This window comes from Stegostoma tigrinum, chromosome 8 (assembly GCF_030684315.1).
Source record: "Stegostoma tigrinum isolate sSteTig4 chromosome 8, sSteTig4.hap1, whole genome shotgun sequence".
Lineage (NCBI taxonomy): Eukaryota > Metazoa > Chordata > Chondrichthyes > Orectolobiformes > Stegostomatidae > Stegostoma > Stegostoma tigrinum.
This window is the reverse complement of record NC_081361.1, coordinates 56,956,728-56,976,432: the sequence shown is the minus strand read 5'-3', so window position 1 is coordinate 56,976,432 and position 19,705 is coordinate 56,956,728. Positions and strand designations below refer to the sequence as shown.

The 19,705-nt window shown below is 38.6% G+C and overlaps 1 protein-coding gene across 6 annotated transcripts in view; it reads right to left on the bottom strand.

Annotated features, from left to right (window-relative positions):
* Positions 1 to 19,705, bottom strand: part of fggy (FGGY carbohydrate kinase domain containing) — a 490,678-nt gene that overhangs the window by 120,400 nt on the left and 350,573 nt on the right. For all 6 annotated transcript variants that reach the window (XM_048538754.2, XM_048538757.2, XM_048538755.2 and 3 more), the window contains one exon: positions 13,315 to 13,418. In XM_048538754.2, coding sequence (XP_048394711.1) covers positions 13,315 to 13,418 — 104 coding nt within the window. The remainder of the gene's footprint in view (positions 1 to 13,314; positions 13,419 to 19,705) is intronic.

Genomic DNA, 19,705 nt, shown 5'->3' with positions numbered 1-19,705 from the left:
TCTGCTAGCCTTGTCCTACTTGATAGCATTGATTGATCAGATAAGCATATGATGTCCGAGGAGCCTTGGTGAATTTCTGCAGTGCATCTTAGAGACAGTACATCCTGTTGTCACTGAGAATTTGTAGTGGAGCAAGTGAATATTTGTGGATGTAGTACCAATGAAGTGTGCTGTTTTGTTCTGCATGAACAAACTCTGAGTTTATATCCCTCAGCTGTGTCAAGGCCTGCGAAGCCCAGAATGTTTCTACTGCAGTTTTACTCATGAAGGCAAAGAAATGGAAAGAAGCTCTTACTCAAAATATTAATATTATGGTTTCAACATGAAATAAGAATTTAAATTAATACATTTTCTATTATGAACAATGTGTGATGATCATAGTAAAATGGACTATCAATATTCAACTTTCATTACGTAACTTTCATATCTGAGTCATTTTGTAGCTAAAAATTGCTTTTAAATGCACACTGCTGTAACCATCAAACCAGCTCAGCCAATCAATATCATATACACAAAATTCACGGCCACTAAATTACGATTTCACTCAGTAACCACTGAAACTGAAGTGTCAAGAATTTGCATCTCTTGTTTTACTCACACTTGCAAGATAACTCACATATTGGGAAGAAAGGTTACCTGTGGAGTGTTCAGTTTTATAGAAATAATGGGCCTCGGCTTGAAACATAAAGCAAATCATGATTCAGTTAATTTGCTTTGAGAAACCAAGGAGAGAGAAAGCAACACAGACTGATCACAGATAAGAGATAATGGGAACTGCAGATGCTACAGAATCCGAGAAAACAAAGTGTGGAGCTTGATGAACACAGCAGGCCAAGCAGTTTTCGTGCTCCTAAGATGCTGCTTGGCCTGCTGTGTTCATCCAGCTCCACACTTTGTTATCATGGCCTGATAGTAAGGAAACAGGAAGTTCCTCTTTGTCCCTCTCTCAATTTCATTTCCAGCAAACCAGCATCAGTGAAGTAAAAAACTTAGAAACGCTTCCATTGACTGAAAAGGTATCTGAAAGCTTCATCCTCCTGAGGAAACAGGATAACAGCTAAGCAATTGGGATTGAGTTTCAATTAATTTTTCATGCAACTCAAAGAGACTAAAGAAAACTGTAAACTGTAACTGTCCTCTAACCTCCAGACTGTTCCAGATAACACACCACCCCACCACCAATTCCCACTTCTCACCACCTTTTGTAAGTTCTTTCCTTATGTTTCATGTGTGTCTTTGTTGTCAAATTTAATCATATCTTCAGGAAAACTCTACTTTCATTCACTCAAGGAAGCCTTGGAGATAACTCTCCATCAGCATAAACTAATGAAAAAACTGGGTTGAGAAAACAAATCGTTTTTTCAAAAGCCGTTTCAAAGGGAAAACAACTATGAAAAGGCTTTCTTGAGTTGCTAAGATTAAATGCTAAAATATCCAAGTTTCTTGTTTATGCTTTAAGAGGATTAGGAGGAAATAACTAATGAAAAACTAAACAGCATGTCTTTGGAAGAATTAAAAGTGATAAGTTTAGTGCTTAGAGATAGAATTTGGTTCCAAAAGAAATTAGAAAATAGAAATTACACAACAGGTGGCAAACTACTGAGAGTTAGAATCGAAAGATGATTAAACGTATTTATGTTAAAATTGAGTCAGCAGAAATTAGGAAGAAAATTACAACTAGGAAACAGGAAAAAAGAATTCCAGGAATGGAAAGAAGACAGAGAGAAGGGGCAGAAAGGGAAAATGAAAAAGAATTCATTGTGATAGAGAATGAGAGAGAGATAGAATTTAAATTGAGACAGCTTGATCTAAGAAAAAAAAAGTGAAGGCAGTTCTGCTCAGGCAACTCAATGTAACTCAGAATTAAGTGCTAAAATCTTCAAACTGCGCACTTAAACTCCAAATTTAAGGAACAGGTAGACTCCTGAATTATCATTTTTGAACGATTAACGCAGCAGTTAAACTGACTAATCCATTGTTGGCAGTCAAAAAAAAACACTTGAGATTACTGCATATCCAGAAGCATCCATGGAGAGAAAGTAAGCTAATGTTTCAATGAGCTCTGAGAAGAGTCACCAAGACCTGAAACGTTAGTTTGATCCCTCTCCATGGATGCTGCCTGACCTTCTGTGGTCTCCAGCATTTTTGTCTTCAGTACAGAATACAGCGTCTGCAGTAATTTGATCTTAGTCCATTGTTAGGTATTGCTATTGTGGAGTCGGTTGATAGAGGAACCTCATGTGGCTCGCTCGGTCTCGCTTGAGCAGAATAGAAAAATGTGATTTTAAGTGCCTACCTATCAATGCCATAGGTATACAGGTAAATATTTCATACCCTCACAATATGGCATAACCAGAATATGAACACTTCAAGTAGCTACTTTTGACCAAAGGGTTTGAGTATTTACCTATGGAAACCAACATGAGTTTAATCACAAGGAGTTCAAAAATGAACTCTACACCCTTTGCTAATCAGATTCATGTTGAGGAATGGAGAATAGCAGGGCCCAGACATGCTACAATTCTGGCTAGTGCGATAAGATCAATAAACTCATGGAAAACTGGAAATGAAAGGCTTCACAAACTAGAGAAATATATGGGTGAGTTAATTATCTCAGAGACAAGCTGGAAAGTAAAGGGAGACTTGACTGGGAAAACATAACTGTCCCTGACCATTAAAAGGAATGAATCAGATGGGAGAAAGGTAGTAACCGTTGGAAATGCTTCCTCTGCATGAAAGGTGGGTACGAAGGTGGCAAAGAGGTCAGGAACTAAGAGAGCTACGGAAGGCCCAAAGGACACAGTTAGACAGCTAAGATTTGAGCTGACCCAGAAGGGGTAACTCAACTTAAACAGGGCTGAGATCAAAGATAATGGGAACTGCAGATGCTAGAGAATCCGAGATAACAAAATGTGAAGCTGGATGAACACAGCAAGCCTAGCAGCATCTTAGGATCTCAAAAGTTGACGTTTTGGGCCTGGAGTAGGCCAATAACCAGAGCCAGAAACAGACAGTAAAAATGACATAGCATCACAGGTCAGAGACAATGATCTGGTTAAGAGACATCTTCATGATAAAGTTAACAGAGGCCAGTGCATTTCTCAAACAAGGCAGAAGAAAGGTAAAGTGAAGTCTCTCTTAGTGGAAGAGCTTTGAGGAGTATAGCATAACTTGAATATCGACCTGACAACTGTAGTGTTTCAGAAAAAGTAGAATATTTCAAAGGAAAACCCATTCCCAAAGCAAAGATAAAAGAAAAGGGTATATACTCCAGAGTAAACACCATTGGTGGATGACATCTAGGGTATACCATTGGATTGAACACAGAATTATCCACTGGAAATCCCAAGGACAGAACCCAGTCTAAATCCATTCGAGTTGATATAAGGCGCAGACTGCAGGTCAAGTTAAAAGGTAAAACTTGGGAATTTAGCACAGCCCAGTGAACAAGTCCGATCAGTCAATGCCAAAGCAAGTTTTGATCCCAGGTTAGGACACGGAGATTGAATGTGGAACGTATGTGCGCATGTTGTCATCCCAGTTTTATTGGTTCATTCAAGAAATTCTCTCTTGACTGGAACACACACTATAAATAAAATTGAGAAGTATAGGCCAAGTTCCATTTTTCATGGTAAGAGATGTTACAATCATAGTGAAAATAGACTACCATTATTCAACTTTGATTCTTTAACTTTCATATCTATGACTATTGTGCAGACAAATGGTTTTAGAATACACACTGCTGACCTTAAATGGCTGCAGTGATCAATAATCACCTCACTGGGTTTTGTGTGCTGTGAATCAAGCCCTGCGAGTCCCAGGATCATCACAAAATTCAAGGTTTTGAAAAAAAACACGAAGATTTCCAAGTTTGCCTGTATTGTAGAGCCAAGTTGATAGAAAGCACATTTCAAGTTTCTGTATTTAACAAATGACTGATTATTATAAATAATTATATTCAAACTGCAGGTAAACTGTTATGAACCTTCAGCATTAAACACTACTATTAAAACTCTAATCCCCTAATAAACATTCCCTTACATATACACACAGACATAGACATGGAAAATAAACACATGGGTACATGTGTACAGGGAAAGACTCAGAAGGCAGCAGAGTGCTTTCTGCGAGGATTCTTATGGTTCTTCTGTTGGTTAAAATGATACTTCTTGTCACAGAGTTATAGAAGGCTAAAACACAGAAAATAAGCTCCTTGACTCATCGAAAATGCACCATCTAAAAACAACCACATAACTATTCTCATGTTCCAGACTTGGAATGCCTTAGCATCGCAAGTCTACATCTAAATGTGTCAATCTTATGTGGGTTTCTGCCTGTACTACCTTTACAAGCAACGAGTTCCAGATTTCCACTACCCTCCGAGCGAAAAAGATTTTCCTCACATCACGTCTAAATCGCCTGCCCTTACCTTAAATCCATGCCTGTTGGTGAGGATTTCCATCAGTTCCCTAAGGTAGTGGGACAGGAAAAGTGGTTAAGAAGGCATATGGGATACCTGCCTTTATTAGCAGGGGCATTAAATTTAAGAGCAGGGAGGTTACAAGAACCAGGCGCAAGAATAGGCAAGTCAGCCCCTCGACCATGCTCCACCATTTAATATGATCATGACTGATCTCATTTCAGCCTCAACTCTACCTTCCTGCCTGCTCTCCATAACCTTTTAACCCATTACTAATTACAAGTGTGTTTATCTCCTCCTTAAATTTACTCAATGTCCTGACTTCCAAGTAGTGAATTCCATAGATTCACACTTCTTCGAGAGAAGTAATTTTTTTTGCATTGGTTTTAAATCTGCTATCCTTTATTGTAAACAATGACCTCACACTTCACTCAGAACCACCCTATCCCTGCAAACCTGTATTCTCTATGGCTAATCCACTAGCCTGCACATCCCTGGTCACTATCAGCAATTTTTACTGTGGCCAATCCACCTAACCTGCCCATCTTTGGACTGTGGGAGGAAACAAGTACCTGGAGGAGACCCAAGCAGACACAGGGAAGACTTGCAAACTCCACTCTGTCACCCAAGGCTGGGATCGAACTCAGGTCCCTGGAACAGTGAGGCAGTAGTGCTGACCACTAAGCCACAGTGGCGCCCCAATAGCAGACAATTGCATTTAGACACAGCAAACAGAATAATGACAAATTCAGAATAACTAAACCGAAAGCTTGCTCTTTCTCTATCTGTTCTTCACTCAACCTCTTAGTTGACAATTCCCAGCGAAAAGCAAAACAAAAAAAATCAATTAACTGACAACTCAAAGATATCTACAAATTTTGCTGTTTCAGAGAATATAAGCCATCAATTAAACAACCATGATCTCAGGAAAACCAACATCTCAAGGACTCTTAAGGGCTTTTTAATTGCATACTCTTGAACTCAAACTGCCCTTTACTCCTTTATGTTGTTGAATGCCATGTTTTATTATTTTTCTCAGGGTTAGTAAACAACGAAATTCCTCTTTTGCACTCAAGGAAACCATGTAATGCCTCCTTAGTTTTGTTTTAACAAAGTGCAAATTAATTGCAGTGTAAAATCACTGCATGCAAAAAATATCATAAGAATCTTTGTTGCAGCCACTCAATTCAGTTAAAAAGAAAGGGAGTCAATTAATTTCCTCACCTGATCATAACAATATGTAAAAGAAGATGACCATTATATTTATAGATGACCATTGAAATCCTGGCATTGGGTCTGTATTTGACAGGAATTCAGCATTATTGCAAAAAACATTATCTGAGATTGTAGAAAGCCTTCAGTTATTCTAATGAAACAGACCATCGAAGATGATTAGTGCTAAGCTTCACAAAATTGTAAAAAAATCTTTGAAAATAAAGGTCCAAAAGATCAGTCCTGGCAATGGTCACTTTTTCTCATGTTGACTAAATAAGTAATTTGTATCCAACTGACAAGCTGACATGAAGGGCCAAAATTCTAACTGAATGACAATGGTGCCAAACACAACAAGATAAGCGATAATGAAATGCTTAAAAATGATGTTTGTGTGATGTCAATCTCAGATTTTAAAACCTTCCTGATTGTAACAGATGGGAGGGCAGAAAGAGGTAAGATGTACTTGAGCTGTGTGCTGTTGCTTGCAGTAAAACTCTAGCAGGACACATTAATCGTAATATTGTGCACAGGAAAAATACAAATCCATTGGATTAAGGAGTATGTTTTGGATTCTTTTTTCGGATTTGTAAGTTTCCTAGGCTTGTTAATAGGCCATAGCATTGAAAGATCTACAAATACAAAACTTGACAATGTAGTAGATAGCGATGAAGACATAATTAGAAAATAGGAGTTAAAAGCATACCACATAACTGACCAAGTGTTTCTACGGATTAAAGACTTCAAACTGGATGACATATCAAACTCTACACAATGGGAAATGGAACAGCAGTAGTATTAAGGGCCTCAAATTCTCCCTTTCTGTTGCTTGCAGCTGAGATACAGAACAGGTCATCATTACATAATGGAGTAGGAAAAACTTTGATTCAGATCTGTTTTAATCTGCTCACACATCTGTGCGTGTTGAAAAAAAAGACATAAACAAAGCAAGAAGATTGAAGGTATCCAAAAAAGAAAGATGGACAAATGGAGTCAGGAGATGAGGATAAAGCAAAACAAGGCGGAGAAAAGCAAAAAGCAAAGGACAGAGAATCAAATATGTCAGAATTCAATATATTTGCTCAAAAGAACAAAGAAAAAAGAAAATTACAGCACAGGAACAGGCCCTTCAGTCCTCCAGGGCTCTGCTGATCCAGATCCTCTATCTAAACCTGTCGCCTATTTTCCAAGGATCTGTATCCCTCTGCCTCCTGCCCATTCATGTATCTGTCTAGATACATCTTAAATGACGCTATCGTGCTCGCTTTTACCACCTCCGCTGGCAATGCATTCCAGGCATCCACCAACCTCTGTGTAAAGAACTTTCCACATATATCTCCCTTAAACTTTTCCCCTCCCATCTTGAAATCATGACCCCTAGTAACTGAGTCCCCCACTCTGGGAGAAAGCTTCTTGCTATCCACCCTGTCTATACCTCTCATGATTTTGTAGACCTCAATCAGGTCCCCCCTCAACCTCCACCTTTCTAATGTAAGTAATCCTAATCTACTCAATCTCTCTTCATAGCTAGCGCCCTCCATACCAGGCAAAATCCTGATGAACCTCCTCTGCATCCACATCCTTTTGGTAATGTGGCAACCAGAACTGAATGCAGTATTTCAAATGTGGTCAAATCAAAATCCTATACAACTGCAACATGAACTGCCAACTGTTATACTCAATACCCTGTCTGATGAATGAAAGCATGCCATATCCCTTCTTGACCACTCTATGGACCTGCGTTGCCACCTTCAGGGTACAATGGACCTGAACACCCAGATCTGTCTGTGCGTCAATTTTCCCCAGGGCTTTTCCATTTACCGTATAGTTCGCTCTTGAATTGGATCTTCCGAAATGCATTACCTCACATTTGCCTGGATTGAACTCCATCTGCCATTTCTCCATCCAACTCGCCAATCTATCTATATTCTGCTGTATTCTCCGACAGTCCCCTTCACTGTATGCTACTCCACCAATCTTAGTGTCACCTGCAAACTTGCTAATCAGGCCATTTATACTATCCTCCGGATCACTTATGTATATCACAAACAACAGCGGTCCCAACACAGATCCCTGTGAAACTCCCTTCCACTACAACTCTCTGTCTCCTGTTGCCCAGCCAGTTCTCTATCCCCATAGAATGAAATAATTGTTGCACCCCATCCCATGCCAGGTAAGTTTCTTATATAGAGCTGTGTAAGTTAATAATCAAAATAACTGTTATGATTTTGGTTCCACCCACTGCTGAAAGAAGATGGTTTGATTTATAGCACTTAGGCTGCAAAACTTCAGAGTCAGAAATTCAGTCATAACAAATAGTATGATAACATTACATCATTATATGGGTATTCTTTCGTGTCTGCAGGTGAGCAGCATTGCTGAGGCACAGCGCAGTTTTACAATGCACAATGGCCTAAATCTTCCAATACGGAATATGATGATACTCCTCAGCACCCTGTGGAGCTCCTGTTTTTGTATATGCGTGGGATGAAAGCGTGAAGCTGGAACTTCCGACTGTTGCAAGGTGTACTTCTTCAGTTCATAACAAAAGGGTACACAGTTCCACCCGAACATTAATTGCCACTTGGCGATCTATTCCATGCAAGATCTCTGCTCGAGCCAAGTCGAGAAGATGCAAAGGCTTTGGCATAAAATGGTAATAGGCAATTTAAATCAGTCAGCAACACGCATAGCCACTCTGTTGCTGGCTGGAATATTTGGGAATCACACTGACACTGGAGATTTATTATTCCAAAACTCAAATTTTAGAGTTGTACTGCGACACAGAATAATTTCAGAACTTGCACTGACATAACCATCTTGTTTCTAAGTGCAACACTGAAACTCTCTCATCCACTCTTAGATCTATCATGTACTTAAAACCTTTCTTTGACTACAAACTGTATTTCCAATGATAATATGAAATGTGATGAATCAATGCACAACATTAACATGGCCAAATTACCACTGGATAGTTACTCTGCTCAAACACAACCCAGTGGTGGTCAACATTTCTGCCTCAGGCTACCAAGCTTGGCCTCTACAGAGATGTGGAGTGTACAGCCCCATGAAAACTTCATCTCCATACTTTGGCATCAGAGGGAAGACTAGACCTATCTCCTTTTTACTGCTGTAGTTGCCACGAGGTAAGTTTAAATGCCCATCGTGAATGTTAGTGAATAGGCAGTGGAGAGTGTTAGCGAATGGATGAATGAGAGAATGGATACAGTGGCAAGGTGGGTGGATGTGTGAAACAAGTGGATAAATGGGTAGGTTAGTTGCGGTTAATAGGTAGGGTGGCAGATGGGTGAGGAAGCAAGTTAATATGGTAGCGGGTTGATAAGGTTAAAGAGTAGATAGATTGGTCAAAGGGTAGCCGAGTTGGGACAGGAGAAGTGATCAGCTCCAGGGTTAGTCAAGTTGGAGACTAGTCAGATTGGATGGGGGGCAGTCAGGCAAGATGGTGAGTAGTTAGGTGGTTGAGGGCATAATCTGTAGTTATCCAGGAAGTAAACTAGGAGCTTTGTGTTAAACTTTGTGTCACTACCCATGTGAGTAATTCACAACTGTCGTCATTTCAGATTCCAAATCTGGATTTGCAGAGGGTCCTAGGGAACAAGGGAATTGCCTGTTGGAAATTCAAACTTGCTGGGTAAGTCCCAAAGAAGTCAGTGCATCAGGATTTTTGCAGGGTCTCAGCGTACATCTTCGGCCTTTTATCCAGTCTCTGGTAATTCTAAGTCTTGAAAACCTAGGACATTAGGATGAACTGTAATTTTTAATCTACAGGCAAATCATCACTTACACTAAGGTAGCTAGTTTAATTTCCTTTCATTCAAGATCAAGCCCATTTTCCTGGCAAGTAATGTTGCAACTAACAGATTATAGGTTGAACTGCAGGATCATGATTTTAATTTTGAAAATTATATTTCAAGACTGTATCCATGTTGCCTTCAGAAAGTAGATAGTTAGTTATGTCAGTGAATGCTACCTTCTTGCTGTGACTGACACCACCCATATTTCATGTGCAAATTGAGCAAACTGCAACTTGCTAATTCTGCCTAAAATACCAAAGTGACAACACTCGAAAGATATAGGTTGTATGAAGCACTTTCACACGTTTTGGCACAATTTGAGAATGACATACACTTTTAAATTCTTTACTTCTGGTATCCAGTGTCAGCAACAACACTGTTTTGATTTCACTGAGAACAACTGTAACACTGTACAAGGTAGTTGGCCACTTGTGACTTTAATTGCATTCTCTTGGGACAAAATTGTTTGTGAGCTTCAAGACCACACTGTAATGGAAATGAAGCAGCCATTATCCTTCCAGAAAGAAGCAACAATGTCTCCCTGAATGTTTTGTAAGCCATCACTGAAACAGATGACTGGCAACTCTGTAGCTCCAGCAATGTCGGGTGGAGTTGTCATCTCTGGAATGACAGGTCTTCCTGTAAGGCCAAGGAAGTCCCAAAGGAGAGTCGCTATTGCCCTCACTCACTCTCCTGATAGAAACTAACTAAGCCATTGGGTTTTCTGCATGGTGTGGGATCCACTCAGCTGCAGCTAAAATACAAGCAGCTATGCATTGAGACCCTTAGCAAGCCATCAATTGGCAACTTAACTGCCTCAGTAGCTGCCTTTAGAATATTAGGCAGGTCAGGGGCAGACAGGCTGGGTTTTAGAAGGCCCATCCCCACTTTTGAAACCAGTCTGTGCAGGGGTGTAAAATACAGCACATTATTTACTTCTGATGGTTAGCAGCATTGCAATTTTAATGCTGCTTACTGGGCTGATTTTCACCCAGAAACTATGGTTTTAAAGTCAATGTCCAACTGTCATAAACAATTGCTCTGCTCTCTGAATATTCTTTATGGTGAAGATGGGATAAATTCTTAATTTAGTTAAAAGAGGAAACCATATCTTACTTTACAGTCACTTGCACTGAAAACTGTTTTGCAATGTGCACTGAAAACTGTTTTGCAATGTACTTGTCAATTAGTATTAGGGTGCAGTTGTGCATAGCAAGCATACTAATTTACCATGGTCAGATAATTTGAGTGTGCTCCATTATTTGGGAAAACACCTAAATTCTCAACAATCCATCAAATGTATAGCATTAAAGAGTAATGTGCTAACATCCGAAATAAAAAGCATTAAGAAATACTCAAGTGCACAGATTTATTGAGCTCTAACATCACAAGATTTGTTAATGAATCTCAGTAAAATTCCAATACCAGTGCTCGTCAATTAATACTTTATCATTTGTTGAATAACTGTTATATCAGTGAGTACAGAATTTTATTTGTGTTCCCACAATGTTGTAGATCAGCCAATTCATATAAAGTTCCTCTCCATAGAGGTGTTATTCTTGGTGATGCATTAAAGCATTGCACATCTGAAGCTGATCAAACTGGAGGCCTATATATCAAGTCCTACCTGATCCAGAGATATGTATCAACATTTCTGAACAGGTTGATGAGGACATATCTATCAGCACAATCAAGAGCTCTTGTGGGTACTGTGGAAGTGACCTAACCTTTGAGTCAGGTTCCGGCTGCTCCAGAGGTATGTCATAGCACATTAAAAATATCCACCAGCTTGATCAGATTGGTCTCTCATTGCAGGAGATTAATTCCAAACTTTTATCATCATTACCATTGGGCATTTTGAAACAAAACATGACCACCTTGAATTGCTGCATTTTGGAATTCTGAATATGTAACATTAGAAGTCTCAGTTAAAGTCTATCCTACAATCAAGAGTGATTTCAATTTGACAGGTGACAGCAGTAAATGAGAATAAACTACTAACCACAATCTACTCTCAAAATAATACAAAGACTTTCAGAGACATGATGATGTTTTGCAAAAATGCCATTTCACTAGACAACTCATCATTGAAATGCCTTGTTCAGCATGAATGTTTCTGTACTTGCATGGTACTCATAAACTTAGTCAACTTTGTACAAGAGCACAAGTACCCCAAGTTCACATCACTATAAGCATTTCAGTACATTGTCAACACATCAGCAAAGAATTCTAATGCACATTCTGTGCAGCATCAGATGCCTCTGATTTCTGCTTTTAAACATACGTGCGCAGATACTGGAGGCTGCTCCCCACTTTTCTCCAGAAGAATAGTGAAAGTTATTAGATTCATGGTTATTCCCAATGCAAACCCAAGCCAAAATTCTGTAGAACTGGGATCAACAAATTTTAATAGGCAATGAGGTATTATTTTCAGCTCAAACGGTAATCTATTATATCATGAAAATTCTTTTTGCAATGCTGAAATGTGGCACCATCCGCTCAATTTTCACTTTTTGGACACTAAACACAAACCAGGACCATTTCTCATTCTTTAACCATCCCTGGGGCCACCAGTTACTTTTTGGTACTTTGATCAGGGCATCCTGTTGATTGGCATGGAGACAGGTTCACAGCCACTCAAAGCTGGGCAGCCAGTCTGAGACCTTCCAGCTACAGAGGAGTAACTATTGCAATAAATGGTAAATAACAAGATGAGCTCTTCAACATCAAGAAGGTGCCATTTCAGTCACTTCTTCAAAAAGGTGATAACAGAATATGCAGAGTGACCATTAGTTTGGGGGACAGCTATTCCACAGGTGGTCCTTGGATGTAACCTTTTCTAAGCAGGTTGAGTAGAACTGTGCGTCTACTTAGAGCGCTGGTACCCTGTCCTGCAATTGGGTTCCTGATCAGTGGTATTTGCAAAGGAAAATCCCAGACAGTCTCCATTACCTACTCTTAATAAGGCTTCTAACATGTCTGACTGACTGCTCCCCTTGAGATTGAAGGTGGTATTACTAGGCCCAAACCTACCTATTTACAAAATGGGTGATACTGGGAGTGGGGTCAGGAAAGGAGCAAACTGATCTGTGCTTGCATTTTAAGACTCAATCTACTTCTATTTCCAACATCATTGAGACCTGATTATCCTGCTCAATTAACTTCCAATTCTGTCGAATTTCAGCTACGGCATTAATAGGAAGCCAGCACCTGCGTGTTTTGTACAACGTAAATAACTACCTTGCAAGCATGGGCACACTATGAATTGAAGATCCCAACATAAAATATTTTATATTTCACAGATGCTGAAATAACTTCACAAAAACCAGTATCCTGTTACTAGTAACCCTTTATTTACACATGGAGAGTCCTTGACACTGATCCAGCTTCCTCAGAACCAGCTCACAGAGTGAAAAAAAACCTCCAACACTCCTGTTTATATCAGTCAGCCACAGCCTCCTGATTAGATCAGATTAATAGCCCCAATCAGGGAACTCATATTCTATGAGGTCCACCTGGCTGACCCCATTACAGACATGAGCATCCATTTGGGGATTAAATTTAACTGCATTTAATTTTTTAAATAAAATTTTGCGATCCCAGTCTAAGAAACAGAACAGACACCTATCATCAACATTTCTCCTGTAACATGCCTGTAATCACCACTCCCAAACCTCAGTTTCTAATCCCAACCATAAAATAATTTCAATTTACTTGAATTGGGCAATTTGGTAATAATTAAAATGGGATATTTGGGCCATTGTTGTCTCTTTTACTGTTTCAATAACAATTTATATACTGCACTACTCATTTAAAGTATTGAAGAATTACTGTCTTTCAGTTTGAAACATTGTTGAAAGTTCTTACCCCCATGTGGCAAGTGGATGTTCCACAGATGATAGCTAGTCTTGATGTAATTGGCTCGTTCTCACATGGCAAGTTGGAACCCTTTACATCAGCCCCAATCACACCTAGGAAAAATAAACATATTTCTTGAGAAAGAAATACCTGGTAATTGGATTTAATTCCCCAAACTCTGCTAAACTTGCATTACTATATGAAGAACTACACGGAGTTGCATGTTACCACAAACATAGGAGGCAGACATTCATACCACAGTACAAGATAATTTGTGTCCACAATTACAAGAGTAGATTGAATTCCCGTCATTGCAGGTAAGTTTTATTTGAGTATCCCAGAATCTAAGAATCATCACATTTGACAATAAATTTGACTCTAAGTTGAAGCCTGTAATGCCTCGGTTGCTAACCTAGTTTCCTATCATCAAAGCAGGCAAATTACAATGTTATAGCATTTTTAACTTTCCTGCATCTTCACTTAATCATTATTACAGTGGTTGGTATTTCATGGGCTGACTGTTTGCTGTTGTATTGGCCAGACAGTACGGTGTTACCCTGTCTTGGAAGATAATGGGAACTCCAACATAACCATACATAATTAATCATCAGGCATCATTTTTACCTTTTGAACCTGTGAAACATGATATAACAAAAGTGAAAAAGAACTTAATAGTCATCGTATTGAAGTACTGTCATACAACTATGACCGAAAGGGAATGAATGATTGCAAATTTGTGGCATTCTCAGCAAGGATGTCAAAATAACTCGATGTTAATTTTGAGCACAGACTGGTTCTCGAAAAGGAGAATGATTTTTCTTTACTCACAGCAAGGGAAGATTTGTCAACATCTAATTTGAGAAAATTAAATATTATATGGATTTTTCCAGACTTCAGAGATCTTTACACATTGTAATATACTGTCCTGTTTATGATTTAAGTCTGGGGAAATAAAGCTGTGAATCAATGTACCGGGCTACTACCATTGGCCCTTAAAAAGGGTATTAGGTGTAGAATAAATGCACACTTAAGGATCTCACCCCCTCGCTACTAATATTGACTCAGAGGTCGATGGTAATCTTGATCCTGGTGAAGGCCCACTGCTGTAGTTAAATTCCTCATTGGCATTGAAATTAGTAGATCTTTCCAAAAGTAGATGATACAAGATTCTTAGATAACGAAGTGTGGAGCTGGACGAACACAGCAGGCCAAGCAGCATGCTGCTTGGCCTGCTGTGTTCATCCAGCTCCACACTTTGTTATCTTGGATTCTCCAGCATCTGCAGTTCCCATTATCACTGATACAAGATTCTTGCTGGTTTTCCAGCTCTGGACATAATTTATATCAACGATATTAAATTCTATTCACAAAGTACAAAGTTCTAGGCTGACCAGGCCATGTACAGGATGGAAAACATAAATAAAGTGCTTTCTGAGATGGTGTGGACATGGGTTTAATAGGGGAGATAGTTCCATTCGGGCTAAGATGGGTTTTCTCATGTAACTACTTTCTTTTTAGTGAATTAGACTGTATGCACAGGTGAAAACCCAAATCCTATGGACAGGCAGACAGCAAGCTCTATTCCTGCCAGGATTTTACAAGTTTCAACATTTTGACACTGTACTTAAAAGGCACAAATTACCATCAAGGTATGCATCACAATCTACTCAAAGTTTCATACACCTAACGAGTGTGAGTTAGCATCGTAATATTACTTCTGCACAGGACCATAACACACAAAATTGGATGCCAGGCAACTCCATTAGAAGTTTCATGTGCAATCAATGCATGCCATTCCACTTCATTAACAGTGCGCGTTCAATTCCTGCATCAGCTGAGTTTATCATTATCATGAAGGTTCTGCCTTATCAACCGTACCCTCTGCATGGTGTGTACTGACCTAAAGGTTAAACCATCTTGTCTCTCTCTAATGAGAGAATGGGATTATAGTTACCTTCCCTCACTAGGATAGAAATTAACCTGCTTAAACCTCCACCCCAAATTCAATAAACAAAACGTATTCAGTTATCATAATCTGCAGAATATATCTTTACTGGTTGATCATTCTGTTTGTACACAAACCTAGGTGTCTGTCGAAGTAGCCAAATTTTGTTTTGCATTCTGTTAATGGAAAATTAAGCACAGAATGGTTACAGTACAGGAGATGACCAGCCATTCATGGCTATGCTGGCCTTTTAAAAGGGCCAATTCACTAGAGTTACTCCTCAGCCTCTTCCCCATAGCCTTGCTCATTTTTCAGATAAGTCGTATTTGACCCTGCCTCCATCAAATTTCCTGGTAGTGCAAAAATATATGTTGCATGAGAAAGTGTATCATTGTCTCACCATTGCTTCTTTTCATAATTACCGATACATTGTACCCTCTCGTCCTCGATCATGTTTGAATAATCTACCAAATCTTCTCTCGACCTTCTCTTAGGAGAGCAGCCCCAACATCTCCAAACTTACTCCGTAACTTAAATGCTTCATGGCTTCAATCAGTCATGTGAAGGTTTTCTGCAATCTCTCCAGTCCTTTTACAATTTTCCGAAAGTGTGATGCACGGAACTAGATACAATGCTTCAATAAAGAGTATGGTATGGTATGGTACAATTTTTTTTGGGTCTTTTTACTCTTACAACCCTTGAAGCAATGTATCATTTATTTTTTACATTATCTCTGCACTTTTTCTACCAGAATGAATAACTTCACACTTCTCTGCATTAAATTTCATGTCCCACTTGTCCCCTTTGACAAACCTGTCTATGCCTTTTTGAAATTCTACACTATTTTCCTTAAGGTTCTCAATACTTCCAAAGTTTTGTATCATCCAGAAATTTTCAAATTCTGTTGTAAACACCAAGGTCCATGCCAATAATATTTCTCAGAACAAGGGTCCTAAGATCTATCATTAAGGAACTGTGTTCTAAGTCTTCCTCTGAACTAAGAAACAACCATTCACCACAACTCTTTGTTTCCTGTCACTCAGTTAAGTTTGTATTTTAATTGCTACAATTTATTTTATGCCCTAATTTCTAACTTTATTCACAAGTCTCTGCAATACTTTATCAAATGCCTTTTGGAAATCCATTTAAAACAAATAAATGGCATTGCCCTCATATTGCCTTGTCAACAAAAATCTCATGCTAGTTGATTAAACATGACTTGCAGTCAAAAAATTACTGCCGGTTTTCTGAAATTAATTTGTATTTGTCCAACTATTAATTTTGTCCCAAGGAATCATTTCTTAAAGTTTTGCAAACACTGAGGTTACACCGACTGGCTTGCAGTTGCTGTTCTTATATTTACACTAGTTTTTGAACAAGCTTGGAGCATTTGCAATTCGTCATTCCTCTGGCACCACTTCTGACTTCAGTAAAATTGTAAAAATATGACCAGTGTCTCTGCAGTTTCCAATCTCACTTCCTTCAGTATCCTTAGGTGCATCACATTCAGTCCTTTGGTCTAATCAACTTGAACTATAAACAGCTTCTCCAAGAACTCCACTCAATCAATTTTTAAACCCTTCAAGAGTCTGGCCTACCTGTTGTTTTGTTATTATCTGGGCAACATTTCTTTCTTAGCAAAAACAGATGCAAAGTATTAATTTAATAGTTTAGCAATGCCCACTCCCTCCATGCATAATCCCCTTTTTACTCTCTAATCAGTCTGAAGATGCGTGATGAACTTCTAAGAATCTGAAAACTGTGGAGATGTGTCTGGCACTTATTGCTGCCCTTTTTGTTTGAACTGAACCATATTTGGTTGTTCTCATTCCTGCTGAATGCGAATCTTTGTAAGTTTAAAAAAATTGATATGAATTGCACATGTTTGCAATTTCTCACACCTGGTAAATAGTGCTGTCAACTATTTTCCCTGAACCCTACCCTCACCTAAAGAAGAATCATTGGAAACTTTGCGTTTGAAATACCCTTAATTAAAACCGTACTGATCATATCTGCATCTTATTTATTAACTTAATTTATTTAATAATTTTTTTCCTTGCTCTGTTCTGTTTGGTGCATTTTTATTTTTGATTTTCCATTTCTTTTGAACCAATTTCTATTTGTTTTACAAGGCTTAAGGCTCATTTAAAGACACAAAGATATGAGAAGAGGAGTTTGTCTTCTGTCAAAGTGTGGAATGTTCTTCTCAGGCAAATTGTCACACCATAAATCTTGTACAGCATGACCTGCCAGGCATCTTCTTTTTCCAAAAATCTCAGTAAGGGTAATTCCGAAAGGAAAATCCATTGATCTCATAAAGTTAGTTGGTCAGAATTTTAAAAAATACATAATTGGCACAAATACTCCTGAGATTCTAAACAGCAAGAGAAAACTATCAAAATAAAACAATGGAAAAAGACTGCTGAAAGTTGATAAAACACATTTAGCTGTATACACATTCATAGCCACCTAAATATTAACCAATGCCTAGCAATCTAAACGTTGATTTTCAAAAGAGTATTCTTTGATTCTGATTGATTTCTGATGCAGGCCAGAAAATAGATAGTGCCACATAGTAACAAAATTGTGTAGTAACAAGTTAATACTTAAATGAAACCTCCAGTAAAATGCATCAAACATTACATTCAGTATGGTTACTTACTTGTGGCTTGTTTTTGTTATAAGCCACCTGGTCTATGTTTAATGATACATAGTTAAAATTGGAAAATTCCAGCTGTGTTTCCAGTAGAAATTGTTAAGTGTTACATATCAACTACACAACGCAACACTCTTGAAGATTAAAGGCCTCAGGTTATGAATTCACTTGTTGTAGAAACATGCCTACTACTATCAAACAGTCTATCAATGTTTCATTCTCTTATTATACAAGTGATGTTAACATTAATGAAATGTTTCGAGGTATTCTGTTTATTCGTAGTTTTGCAAAATTACCAAAATGCAAAATAAAAAGTAGTCACATGCTTACCAGTTATTTTAAGTAAGAACCTACTTGTGGGCAAGCAGCGTAATTAGGTACAAATCATTACTGGCAGTGCAACTTCACATATGGCCAATGTTGGGGGAGGATTATGTCTTTATGATAAATGGCAAAAGTACATACATGGCACACAAGGACTTTCCCAAGCTCATCTACTGACAGCCAACTAAATCGACAACCAGCAGGTCCATCCACTTACATGCAGACCTTCAGTGAAATAGCAACTCAACACAAATAAATGCTAGCTTTGAAATGAAGAAAAGCATTACAGTCCAGACTTTTCACTTGCCTGTTCTGCTAGTGAATTTACAGTGTGGTAGAAATTGTACGAGCCATAACACTGTGCTCTGACTCCAAACTTTTGCATAGAAAGTCAATTACTTAATCTTTCTGGCCTTGAATGGAAGGATGGCTATAAGGGATGCAGAAACTAGCATCTAAGGACTGCTGTGGTGCGCTGTGTCAAGTTTCTTTTTTTCTTTTCACTTCAGAAAATACTTTATCTTACATATAATTTTACTTTTTTAAAGGGAATCTAAGTGCGAAGACTTTGCCAAAAAAATCAATTAAGTGTCAATTTTTGGGATTTCATGGAGGATTTCTCTCTGAGCTTGAGTGAGTTATTTCTCTTAATTCTCTGCTGCTCACCAGCGTATCTACACATTATGCCTCTATGGTGCGCCTGCCTCCAAACGTTCAGCAGAAGTACTTCTTACTGCAGGAACTTTAGGATTTCTGCTGCTATTTAAAACCCAGCTGTGTAGCAAATCAATTGCTGCAAGCCAAAAGTAGCTTCTCATAGTACACATAACTGGAGCAAAATTTTTAAAAATGAGTTTCTGAGGCCATATATGCAGCAAGGATGACATTTCATTGAAAGAAAAGCGTACATTCATGAACGTATTGCTACTTCACATAATCAACTGTCATTGCAACCGTTTCTACAAGAATCAAACAATTCATATCCTGAGAATCAGATCATATTAGAGCCCTGTCTTCTTCTAATAGTATAACATTATGTCAGTGTTCATTGAGGGAGAATCACAGGTTGGAAAGCCTTTAACCAGTTGACAACGTTGTAATGAGGAACAGAAAAAGCAAAGAAAAACAAATCCTAAAACAAAACTGTATTCGCTTCTGAAAATGAACAGGGGCTGTTTGCCTTTTGAACAGCAACAAATTTACAGTCAATGGATGATCACTTCATCCAATTCAGATTTATTGGAAATGGGTATCAATTAAGTTCTGGAGATAGCAGGAACTGCAGATGCTAGAGAATCTGAGATAACAAGGTGTAGAGCTGGATGAACACAGCAGGCCAAACAGCATCAGAGGAGCCGAAGGCTGATGTTTCGGGCCTAGACCCTTCCTCCAGTTTGTTGTGCTCAATGCTGCACCGCTTTATTATGCTGAAGGTGATGTTCCTCCAGCTCAATATCTTCAGCTTCCTCCTCAGA